This window comes from Nicotiana attenuata, unplaced genomic scaffold (genome assembly GCF_001879085.1).
Source record: "Nicotiana attenuata strain UT unplaced genomic scaffold, NIATTr2, whole genome shotgun sequence".
NCBI classification, from domain to species: Eukaryota; Viridiplantae; Streptophyta; class Magnoliopsida; order Solanales; family Solanaceae; genus Nicotiana; species Nicotiana attenuata.
Window position 1 is genome coordinate 147,366 of NW_017671498.1, and position 13,378 is coordinate 160,743.

At 33.9% G+C, this 13,378-nt stretch overlaps 1 protein-coding gene across 2 annotated transcripts; it reads left to right on the forward strand.

Moving 5' to 3' along the window:
- Nucleotides 1-5,861: 5,861 nt before the first annotated feature.
- Nucleotides 5,862-10,629, forward strand: LOC109208637 (squamosa promoter-binding-like protein 6). 2 transcript variants are annotated; one of them, XM_019371769.1, is made up of 5 exons: nt 5,862-5,967; nt 6,372-7,275; nt 8,297-8,400; nt 8,839-9,477; nt 10,209-10,629. In XM_019371769.1, the coding sequence occupies exons 2-4, from the start codon at nt 6,491-6,493 to the stop codon at nt 9,474-9,476; spliced, it is 1,527 nt and encodes a 508-aa protein (XP_019227314.1). In that variant the 5' UTR covers nt 5,862-5,967; nt 6,372-6,490; the 3' UTR covers nt 9,477; nt 10,209-10,629. The 2 variants fall into 2 exon arrangements, with proteins under 2 accessions (XP_019227314.1, XP_019227315.1); XM_019371770.1 differs by lacking the exon at nt 5,862-5,967 and adding an exon at nt 6,005-6,079.
- The last annotated feature ends 2,749 nt before the right edge of the window (nt 10,630-13,378 follow it).

Below are 13,378 nucleotides of genomic sequence, written 5' to 3' on the forward strand. Positions count from 1 at the left end.
CGGATGGTTAACGGGAAGTTTAGAGTTGGGAATTTGCAGCTGAAGCTACTGAGTCTGCTGTCATAACCGCACCTGCAGCTTGGGGATCACAGGTGCGATCGCGCAGAAGTGAAAAAGAAAGTTCAGATGCGTCCAAGAGGAAGCAGGACTGGTACCGCAGAAGCGGCTAAGGGAGCGCACCTGCGCTATCGCAGGTGCGGGCATTTTGTCGCAGATGCGGAAATGGGCTTTTAAGTGAAAATCGCAGATGCGGTGCTTTGGCCGCATATGCGGTACCGCAGGTGCGGTGTAGGGACCACATGTGCGAAAAGCCTGGGTCAGAAAGTATAAAAGACTTCCTTCGCGATTTTGGTCATTTTTCTCCAATATTTCAATTCGGGGTGGAGCTTTTGAGAGCAATTTCAAGGGAGATTTTCAGAGGGATTCATTGAGGTAAGGTCCTTGGTTCCTAAGCTCGTTATTATGGTAATTTTTATCATTTTAAGCATGAAAATTTAAGGAAAATCAGTGGTAAATTGGGGGTTAGGGCTTGGTTAATTGAAGAGTTTTGAGTGGTGATTTGAGGGACCATTTGAGGTCCGATTTTGGTACTCTTGGTATGGCTGAACTCATGAGAGTGTGAGGATCCGGAATATGTAAATTTTACCCGATTCCGAGACGTGGGCCCGGAGGGCGTTTTGGTTATTTTACCTAATTTCGCGTATTAGCTTAGAATTTATTTGTAGAATCAGTTACTTAAAGTGTTATTTACATTATGCAATTGAATTGAATAGATTCAAGCCATTTGGAGTCAAGTACTCGTGGCAAGAACGTGGTTTCGAGTTGACTTTTGAGCAGGTTCGAGGTAGTGGCTTGTCTAACCTTGTGTGGGGGAAACTCCCCTTAGGATTTGGTATTATTGATGTTTAAAATGCCTTGTACGTGAGGTCACGAGTGTGTACTTTTGCTAATTGTTGAAAAATGCGATTTTCATTAAGTACTTAGAATTATGTTTCTTTTCCTGTTTATACTACTCGCAATTTAAGCCTGTCGTCAGCTTAGGGAAGGATGTCTAATTGACTTAATTGCTTTACTTGCTCAAACTGCCTTATTTGGATTATGTGCAGCATGCTAGGCTAGAAATACCCGCTTTACCTTGGTATGGGATTAGTATTGAATTGTGTATTTTTTTTGTGTTGTTGCTGTGTGTTTACTTTGGGACTACGGGACGGTATCCCGGGAGATCCCCCTGTATGTTTACTTTGGGACTACGGATTTGTATTCTGGGAGATCCCCCTGCACTTTTACATTGGAACTACGGGATTGCACCGGGTAGATTCCCCAGTACTGAGTATTTACATTTGGGACTACGGGTCGGGATTCCGGTAGATCCCCGCGCACTATGAGTTGGACTACGGGACGGTACCCTGGGAGATACACTGGATATTTATATTTGGGACTACAAGACGGTATCCTGGGAGACCCCCGGTTGTTATCTCTGTGTGATCTGTATTCCTTTCCGTGATTATTTGTCTTTGTTATAACTGTTGTTCTTTCTATCATGTGTTACTTCTTACTGTTGCACTTAACTATATTGTCTTATTCTATACTATTATACCTTGTATTTCATTTAACCTCAGTAGGGCCCTGACTTTTCTCGTCACTACCCGACCAAGGTTAGGCTTGGCACTTACTGAGTACCGCTGTGGTGTACTCATGTCCTTCCTACGCATGTTTTTCATGTGCAGATCCAGGTACTTCCACTCAGTCTTATCACGCTTGAGGCGAGGCGCTTTGTAGAGACTCCCAGGTATATCCGCCGCGTCCGCAGACCGAAGAGTCCTTTTCTATTCTCAGCACTAGTATAGCCTTTCTGTATTTTCCCTTGTTGGTAGACATTTCTGGAGTTAGAGCTTATTATGAAATCTTTTAGCTTGTGATTCATGGGGTTCCCTATTTAGGGAGTGTTAGATTGAGATTCTTGTACAGTTATATGCCAGGCGGCATCTTAAACATTGTTTAACTTTGTTATCTCGGTTTTTAATTATTTTCTTTCCGCAATTATTTCATTTCCGCAATTATTTCATTTCCGCATTTGTTAGGCTTACCTAGTCGTAGAGACTAGGTGCCGTCCCGATAGTTCACGGAGGGCGAACTAGGGTCGTGATAAGGGGCTTCGTGCATTTAATATAGTATATATATAAATATATTATATAATATATATATATATATATATTATATATATTATATATATATATTATATATAAATTTAGGCTTGCATAATTTTTTATAAATAAATATGATATTAAAAAATTATTTTGGGTGCTTAATTGAACATGAATTTGTACGTATTGCACAAAGGATGTATTGCCAATTAGTACAATCTACTTACGGTAAAATATTTATTGATTTTAAATTCCTTAATATTAGTACTTCCTACCTATTTAATATGTAAAATTTTAATTGATTTCAAAGTTCTAAACATTAGGAAACTAACCGAAGTTACAAATTTGTCCATTGTAAAAGTTATTTTTTAAGGGTAAAAGGCGAACGACATTTACTATTTCTGGGCGTTGTAGTATAAATAGAAATAAATTATATATATTTTACCTAAGAGAAATAATTTGGTATATCATAAATTTTTTTTCATTTTCTGATTCACACCCTCGTCCTCCTTTACTTTTTAGCCAAACGTATATTAAAAAAACTCCTAAAGTAAAAGGACTGAAAGTAATAGATTATAACACTAATATATTATATATATATATATGTATATATTATATATATATATATATATATATATATATATATAATATATTATAATATTATATATTATATATATATATATATATATATAGTATAATATATATATATATTATATATATACTTAACGAATGTTTTGCCCAAAATGTTTATAGAAATATAAAAAGTGTTCCATCCAAAGATTTTTACATGTTAATAAAGCGTACAATTTTTTTTACAGATATGTTGTATTCCCTAAATTTTAGGGAATGAATTAAATAACTATTCTTAAATATTAGAAAAATAATAAAATTACTATTTTGTCCAATGTAAACTCCAATAGTAAGTTCATACACAGGTGCACCGATATCCAGTATATTATGCTGTAACTTTTCGTGTTGCAGCAAAATAGTGACTATTTTTCAATGACTTCACAAACGCTGGCTATTTTTGAATGACCAATCCGAAAACTGGCTAGCCCATGCTATTTTTACCTGCTCAAGAGTTAAAAAGGAATAGCCATTTTGGGACAGATGGATGGATAATCATTTTTACTAACATTTCAAAGAAGTACTATATTCTTCAACTACTCCCTATTTATGCCAAAAGAAGAAATACACAACTTCCTATATATTTCTTTTCTACTCAACCAATCCCAAGAATAGGTGGCCAATCTAGAAATATCATCAAATGTCTTTCTTTTTCAAGTAACTTGAAATCCTAACAGCAAATCAAAACTATTACCCTATAGAAAGAAAGTGAAATGTAACATAGAAAAATGAAATAAAATATACAAGCCTACGTGACTGTCCAACTTTGATGTATAATTAGGTCTCTACTTAATATTAAATTGGACTAAAGTATAAGCGTGGCATATAATTGAAAGGTTGAGTGTAAAGGCAATAGTAAAGGTCAGTTAGCATCAAATTTCAACACTCTATAGAGTGTAGTGATTAGACACACCTAACTACCTACATTTAGTAATAATTTATACTTTAGCCCCTTTGCTCCTTATAATTTAATCTTCAATATCACCTAAAAATGGAAACACATGCTTTTGGATTTTGATTTTACTGTATTTTTTAAAAGAAATGCTCTCTCTCCCTCCCTCCCTCCCTCTCTCTCTCTCTCACGCACAGAGGTGGGGACAAAGCTATATTGTTAGTTATGGGTTCGGAGGAACCCAATAAATTTTGCTTAGAGCTTATATAAATATATATAGAGTTTTGATTATTAATTTATTAATTGACTGGTCGTTTGGACATAAGAACTGTGAAATTTTGGAAAAAATGTGGAAAAAAATTCAAGTTGAAAATGGTATTTGAAAATTAGAGTTGTGTTTGGACATGAATATAAATTGAAAGTTGTTTTGAATTTTTGTGAGTGACTGAAGTGAAAATTTTGCAAAGTAGTTTTTTGGAGTTTTTAAAATTTTGAAATTTAACTTTAAGTGAAATTTTGAATTTTCATTGCTAAATACTGATTTGAAAAGAAATAAAAAAAATTTTCGAAAACATAATCAATTTTTTATGACCAGACGGGCTCTAAAATACATTATAAATTTGATGACAAATTTAAAATTCATTAACTTTAAGAGCATGTTTGGAAAACCAACTACGAATTGGATTTGGATGTAATTGAGTGTGATTACATAGTTTGGCATGTTTGTTTTGCCAAGCAATTACTTGGTCAGCATGGAACTGAGTGTAATTAGAGAGGTTTAATTACACTCTCCAATTCTCAAGGAGGAGGTGAGAATTGGTGGTAATTACACTGTATAATTACAAAGTTGCTTTTTTAGTTTCTTTCCTTTTTGTTTTATTTTAATTTATTTTCTTTGTAACTTTTTATTGCTATTTTTTATAATTTTTTAATTTTATTTTTACTTCTTTTTTTTTGAAATTTTAAAATATTTTTCTTTGTGCATTGTCTATCTTTTATTTCTCTACATTTACTTCTTGTGATTCCATGTAATTGCTTATATTTTATTTTTATTTATTTTATTATTCTATTTTTTGAAACTACACCTCCTAATATTAGAAATAATGAGTAATTAACAAACATGGCATATAATGAGTGATGCAAGTGAAAATTTCGTTGTTGAATGTGGTTATAAACTTATTATGTTTCCTAATCTTAAGTTGTAGTGGAACTTACTATTATTATGTTGGAATTTGACATATGTTAAACTATTTTTTTTTTTGGATTTAAAATTGTGTTATATTCATGGTTCCAATTTACTTGTTTTAGTAGTATTGGCTCACATTGCATGTTGTTTATTTTTTAGTTAGAATTGATAGATTAGTTTTGTCAAACATTTGAATAATGTTATGACATTATATTTATAAATATTAATTTATTTTATCAAACATGAATTCCATGATGTTCTTACAAAACATATATTTTTTAGTTTTTGTAAGTCATCATTTATAAATATATGATTATTAATTAATGTATATTCGCGAAAAAATATACATCTTAAATACCAAATATAGTATCATTTATACTTATAAAAATTTATAGGCATATATTTATTATATTAACTTTTAAGTTTTATTAATCACTTCATTTAAAATTTAATTTAACTGTGTAATTACACTTGTGCAACCAAACAATAAACTTGTAATTACATTATGACAAACAAACAGGTCGGCGTAATTACACAACTGTGTAATTACTATCCTACTAATTACACCAATTCCAATTACCTGATGGCTTTCCAAACAGGCTCTAAGGCCCCGTTTGGCCATACATTTTGGCACCATTTTTCAAATCTTTTTTGAAAATGTTGTTTGTTCATAGATTAATGATCTATTTTTGAAAAATTTCTGAAATTGTTTTTCAAGTTCCCAAAATCTAGTTTAACGTATATTTTGGGTGAAACTTGTTCTCCCACTCACAAAACTTCAAATTTTTTTCAAATAAAATGCACATCCAAACATAATTTTAACTTCCAAAAATTATTTTTCAAAGCTACTTCAAAAATTATTTTTTCAAGTTTTAACTAAATCTATGTCCAAACGCTAGATTTCTCGTTAAGCACCCATGAAAAGTACGAAAGACCTTGAAGTTGCCTTTTTTCTTTCCTTTTTCCTTTTTTTTTTTTCCCCTCAAAATGTCGGGAGTGGAAATTGTGTTCTCTTTAATAAATGTATCTGGCTTACTAGTGCTTCTTTCCAAGAAAAAAAAGTGGCACACCACCAAAGCACCAGTTCCCAGTTCTTTCCTTTTCCACTCTTTTTCTTGGTAAGTTTGATGTAAAGTTTCAATCTTTTTACATTAAAGATGATTAAATTTATCTTATCTTATGATTTTCTCAACTGGGTATTTTTCTTGTTTGTTGTTTGATACTCTAAGAGTAAGGTTCTGATTTGGTCTATTGCTTGTTTCCTGATTTGTAAAGTCTGATAGTTAATTAAACTTGTGATTTTGTTAATTGGGTGATCTTGGTTTGACTTTAGTATCATTCTTGCTAATTTTAGTTTAATTTTCTGGTTCTATATAATAGTGGGGGCAATTTGTTTTGCTTGTGTTGTCTTGTAAAAAGTTACAGTAGTATATTTCATGTTTATATCTAAAGTTTGAATTTAAAGATTGGAACTTTAATTCATACTGATGTGTTTCTGTCACTTTGTATTTTGCATATTCAGAAATTCAGTTGGATTTGGCTAGAGGTGAAGAATTAACTGTGAAGTTTATAAATTTGAAGCACCAATTTTGTAAGTGTTTGCACTTCGTATAATTTGAGAAGCTTTTGTTTCTTACACTGATGGAACCTTTGAGCTATGGTTTGGAAGGGAGAGGTTTTCTGTTTCCTGATAATGTTGAACTGTCTGTTGACACATTTTCAAGAAGTAGAAATACTGTAAAGGATTGGAATTTGAACCCTTTTTGTGATGTTGATAAACCCATTTGTGGCCCTAGCCAAGAAATAACTGAAAGCACGGGGTTCTTGGAATCCGGTATTGCTGATATTTTTAAGAAATCAGCAGCCAGTAACCCGTGCCCGGGAGCTTTAAGTGGTGAAATAGGTAATGGTTCTATGTTGGAACTTGGAGCCATGTTTAACCGTAGTGCTACTAAATCTTGTAATCCGATGTCATTACCAATTGGTTTGAAATTGGACGAGTTGACTGATTATGGAGAAGTAAGAACTAGTCAATCCTCGAAAGAAAGTTCGGTTCTTTCTTCACCAGAATCTTCATTGCCAACTGGTGAAGCGGCCAAAAGAAAGAGTTTGCATTCTCAGTTTCCTATCTCTCAGGTTCGTGGTCAGAAGGAGGACGAGTCGATTGCATATAGGGAAGTCAAGAGTAATCAATCCTTAAAGAGAAACTCGGCTTTGTCGTCAGTCAATTCATCACTGCAGGGAAAAAGACTACGGACTACAAATTTGCATTCTGAGGTTCCTTTCTGCCAGGTTCATGGTTGTAACAAGGACCTGAGCTCGTCAAAAGACTATCACAAAAGACACAAAGTATGTGATGAACACTCAAAAACTGCTATAGTTATCGTTAATGGCATTGAGCAAAGGTTCTGTCAGCAGTGTAGCAGGTATGGTCTAGCTCATGTTTGCTCCTTTTTTCATGTAATCTAGGTTGCACTCTTTGTTTCTGACTAGCAAACAGAATTGAATGTGTGTGCGTGTGTGTTAACATATAACACACACACACAGAAATTTTGTTAATGTGTCTTTATTAATGGTCCTTGTCGTTGTTACTGCTCGTTGCTATTGCTACTGCTATTGCTATTGCTTTCTTCCATCTGTTTTTTCCGGTTCATACATTGTTGGTACATTTTCCTGGCCTTGTTGTTGATATTTAATTGTTTCTGTTCTTCCTCTCGAGCCGAGGGTCTTTCGGAAACAGCATCTCTACCTCCCCAGGGTATGGGTAAGGTATGCGTACACATTACCCTCCCCAGACCCCACTTGTAGGATTCCACTGGGTGGTTGTTGTTGTTGTTGTTGTTGTCTTTATTATTGGTGTTGCACTTGATCTGGGAAAACCAGCTATTGTATTGAAGTCATTTTTTTGACGAGGCTTACGCAACTAAACCATGGGGTAGATCTTGTGGATGTAATGTTTATGGACAAAGACATAAACTGAACTGCCTTAAAATGAGTACTCTCATAGCTATAAAAAGAAGATGAAGTTTTAGCATCTGAGATCTTAAAGAACTTATTTTGACACCAGTGTGAAAAAACACTATTAGCTCCTCATAGTTTCCACTTGATTTAATACCTTACTGTTTCTGTAAACTTCAGTTTGAATGATCTGCCAAAACCTCCAGAAAGTTAGGAAATATAGAAGTTCCTCTTTGTCATTTGTAGAGTTACTTATCATAACCTGCTAATTGACCATCCTCCGGATTCATTCTTCAGTGTATCATCCTTAAAGTAGAGAACTGTTCTCGGTGTTAACAAAAAGTGATCCGCATTGGCGTTTACTCTGGCAGAATTTTTGCTGATTTTTATGCATTGAATCTGAGTGTCATACTTTAGTTTTTACGATTTGGCATGACTATTCTGACTGTCAGTCCAGCATAGAATTGCAGTAACCTTTTAAAAATGCAGGTTTCACTTATTGGCAGAATTTGATGAAGGTAAACGCAGCTGTCGCAAACGCCTTGCAGGCCATAATGAGCGGCGAAGAAAGCCTCAATTTGATACTCACTGGGGTAACCTTTTCTCCTTCTGCTAATTATCCTTTATTTTGCTGATTATGTTGAAGTTAGTAAGAGTTCTATGCTTGATTTGGCTTTTAGTTTCTTCAAATCAAGTGTTTTTAACTTTGTTCAACCTAACGTTCCATCCTCTGTATGCCAAGTCTCTACCTTTTTCCTATCCCAGTTATGAATATAAAAACATACTGTTGCTTTTCCCAACCCTTTTTTCGTGTGAAGGCGTAATAGAACTTTTTTTATTTAACCCGACTTTCTTATCTTGGGTGTTTTTTTGAAACTTTATTCTTGCTACTTCTCCTATTTACTCGATCATATCGAGTTAAAGGTAGTTTTTGTGTTAAGTTTTTCAATTTTTTATTTGGTAAAATGCTTCTAGTCATTCTTTCAGCTTCTAGCATTCTCAGTTTGTTCTACCAATTTATTGAAATGCAGGTTCAAGATTCTTGGATATGACACAAAGGAGAGTTCCATTTCTTTTCCCAGAAATACTTCCTGGTAGTTTCTTTTATCAAGAGAATTATGAAGTGAATAACAATAACCAGCACCTTAAATTAGAACGTAAGCCATTCTGCATATCTCAATTGGCTATGTCAGTCACAAGCGGGCAATCCCCTGCGGAAAGCATCCAACATCAGTACGGAGTGAGAAAACAAGATCTATCCAAAGTTCCGGTTGGGTCGACATTATTATCTGTTCAAGAATTTTCTGCAGGGCAGAACTCCTCTTGTGCTCTCTCTCTTCTGTCAGCCCACTCACAAAACCTTCTACGCAATTCAACCGGCATTTCACCAACTCCGCTGTGGATGGTTAAAGGAGATGATCATGCCTACATTAAAGATGATCATCATAATCTTGCAAAATCTCCCAGTATAAGTGTTCCTGAAATGCAGAGAGACGGACATGATCAAGGAGCAAACTCTATGAATTCCAAGAATTGCCTTTCTCCAGTAGGCGGGCCGACCATGGATTTAGTGCAGTTGTCTTCGCACCTGCTAAGGGTTGAACAGCAGAAAAATTCTGTCCAAGTGAAGCAGGAAAATGATATCTTTAGTTCTTTTGCTTCCACTTGAGGTCTGTAAACATGTCCATTTGATATTTAAACGCTTCTTACGTTTCTATCAGGAATTCAAAATGTCAATACATGTAAATCCATACTTTTTGTCAAGAATGCTTTAAGCCAAGAACTTATGGTAGTTTAAATGAAACTTAAGCAAGATGTTACATTTCAAATGAAAGTTTTGGCATCATTGCTAGTTTTGAAGTTATAGGAAAAGTAAACGTGAGACAAAGGAGTGCCCACAACCAATAAACACTTGTAGTTCAGGTTGTATGTCTATGTTAATACACTAACAAATGTTTCTGAGTTCAATAGACAAAAAATTGATCCTCTACAGTAGTGTAGCAGGCTACCGATGTGACTGTGTTATTAAGATTTTTCATTTTCTCAACCCTTCTCCAGAGGCGGACCTATGCTATACCGAGAGGGGTCACCGGCACCCATGAAGTTTGGCAAAATTTCCTTGTATACATGTATATGTTTTAGAAAATAGTGATATATTAGTAGTGGGCGCCCTATATACAAAGCATATTTTGGTTGAATCCAAAAGTGCACCCTGACCTTCAAATCCTGGGTCCGCCTCTGTCTTCCCCCACTCCCCCAACTTCTCCTACTTGAAAAGAGAGAAAACTCAAAAGCAAAAAGCAAAAGCTTTTAGGAATAAGAACTCTTTGTCTGTAATATATACTCATATAAGTTGTTTTCATATATGACGGTGTCTTGATTTTCTTCATTCTTACTGCAGCCTGAAGGGTCAACATCTGAAATGAAGATTCCGAAGATAAGGAGGAGATTAAACTAATTCACAAGTGGCCTTTCCAACAAGTCAAATGGCAAAGGCAGATTAATAAATGATTGATATCAGTATATCTTTTGTAAGTGTCAGCCATAGCTTTATATTTATTTCCTATCATACATCAGTTGTTCGTTTCAATAGATCCATTTCGTCGAAACAGTGCTCTTTTATTTTAATAGTCGGTGTTATATTTCCAAGGAATCTTGCAGCATGTACTGCTGTTTAAGAAGAAAATGGTATCAGAAGGATAACATTTCTTGTGTGTAATTTGTATATAGCATCTCTTTTATGTTAGGTGGAAATGTAAAAACCCCTTGAGTTATAGCGACTTGCCTTTATCATGACAGATAATAGCTTCACTTTTACATCAGCAGTTCTTTTGATGCAAATTCATCTCGTTATTATACTAGTCGTCGGTATTGTGCTGGTGGGAGGTAGCAGGTACATACAGGATTGGTAATATGGTCGAAATGCATGCAATCTGGTCCGAACAACACCGTTGTTTAAAAAAGAAAAAGTTGTATGTACTGTTTGTAGCAACAATATCAGACTTTTTGATGGCTTAGTCTACTTTTCAATTCAACACTTTTGCTGCCATACATGTGTGGCATCAGCATCATTCTGGAGTTTAGTATTCCATTTTATCTTGTTCTCGTTATTGGTTATTGCTACTGCTCTTTCCTCATTTTTCCTCGTGCCGAGGGTCTACTGGAAACAGCCTCTCTACGTTCACTGTAGGGGTAAGGTCTGCCTGCTATCTACTCTCCCTAGACCCCACTTGTGGTACTATACTAGGATCGTCGTTGTTGTAATATTCCATGCGAATGAAATTAGAAAATCTTGTGACTTGAAGTATATGACTTCTGCTGCAGAAAAGTTGTACTCCGTGCATGTGTGCACACGTGTATGTTCGCGAAAAAAGAACATTTCTAGCAGTTATATATTGGCATAACTTTTTTAGGTTGTAGGCGTGCAGAATTGTATATGGAAAATATGATTAAGTATAGTTACTTATGACAGGGTTTGTGATCTTTAGCTGAATTTTGACTTGGTTGGTTAGCTTTTCAATTCAGTATTAGTGTTATTTTAAGCATTAGATTAGTGTGTTTTTGTTGTGGTCCTTGATAGAGAAAGAAGGAAGAAAGAGGAAGTGGTCCATCTATTCTTGGTTTTGCAACATTCCATTTGGTTGTAAAAATAGACCTGCTGCACCCATCATGTAGTATCATTCTAGTAAGCAGTGAAAAATTGTTCAATATTTCAAGTGGATGATTTTAAAAAACAAAACTTTTGGGAATAAAATTTGTGATTAGTTAATTTTTTTAATAAACAATGATAATTGGAATTTCATAAAGTGGGATTGAGCATTTGTATGCTGGGCATCTCTGAGTGCTAATTTCCATTCTATGAATATTAATTTTTGGGAAATGGTATTGTATAGCCGTTCTCAAAATAATAGCCGAAAAAATGTATAGTTTTTGTATATATATATACATTTCGTATGTTATATACAAAAATAATATAAATTTTACACTTTTCCGGTTACCAAATGTAAATAGTTTCTAAGAGCGGACTAAAAGTTGAAAAAAGCCCGAAGAATTAACCTAAACAGCCGCCTACGTAACCATTTAAACTAAAAATAGCCAATAGATGTATAATATATATGTATAATTCATGTACAGTATATGTATAATTATTTGTCATCAGGTATAATTTATGTTTATCGGCTAGAAAAATGAAACAATAAATTCGGCTGATTATTTGAATAAAGATTCTGAATTTTAACGGGAGTTGTTGGAAGCGAAAAAACGTATTTTCTTTTTTCCTAAGTTGCCTAATGAACAAACTAAGACTAATATGGTCAATCTTTTTATTAATTAATATTAAAAGGTGAATTTATTAATGTGTAAAAACAATCAAAAAAATCAATTATAGTGAACAGAGAAAGTACAAAATAAAAGGAAAAAAACATTGTAGTACGTTCACATTTTTATTAATGGGGCATTTAAAGTTATACAAAGGAAAAAGTCAACAAATTGACTTTGGAATCTGCTTCTTGAGAGGACCACACTATCTGTTATTACTAAATTTATTTTAAGACATTCTTATTTTGTCTTCCATATATGATGTAGAGATTGTATTAGAATTTTTAATTTTAATAGGGAAAATGCATAAGTACCCCCCTAATTTATAGCCGGATTTCCAATTACATACTTTTTTTTTTGCGGGAATTCTATTATCCCCCTTAACTTATTTTAAATGAAATTATTTGCACCCTAAAACTAGACAACCAAACTCTTGGCAAGTGGTGAGCTACACGCGCCCCCACATGTATTTTTAGTACTTTTTTTATTCTTTCTTCTTTTTCTTATCCTTTTTTCTTATTTCTTATTATTCTCATTTTTTTTTGATTATTTCATTCTCTTTCTTTTTGTTTTGGTCACCAGCGGCATAAAATGGTGGTCGTCAGAATTTCACACACCATTTTTTCCGGCGAATTTTTTTTTCCAGCGACAAATTTTTATTCCAATCTAAGTGTGTTTTGTTTTATATATATATATAACTTTTTCTTGAAAATGTAATTTATGAGTGGGAGGAAGAGCAAAAGAAATAAAACCGAATATAAGCTGAGAAAACTTTTTCCAGTTAAAATTTTAATACATTAATTTTTTTCCGGCGTGTGAAGGTTTTCCGATGATGAATTTTTCTCCCAAATCTGAGTGTATTTTGCTTTGCTTATGAATAGATATTTTTGAGAGTTTAATTTGTGTGTGAAAAGTAAAAATTGAAGAGAAACGGTTAGACAAATTCGCTGGTGAATGAATATCCGCCGGAATTAGAGAAGAAACGAAAAAAAAAAGTAAAAGAAAAAGGAAAAGGAAAAAAAAGTAAGAAAAAATGGTAAAAAAGAATAAAAAATAATCTGAAAATCGTTTTTCTTGCTTCTCCCTCTCCCAAAGGAGAGTGAAATACACACACTCTACCACGTCTATGTTAAGGGTGCAAATAATTCCATTTAAAATAAGTTTAGGGGGGTAATAGGATTCCTGCAAAAAAAAAGTGTGTAGTTGGAAATCCGAGTATAGATCAAGGGGTACTTATGCATTTTCCCAATTTTA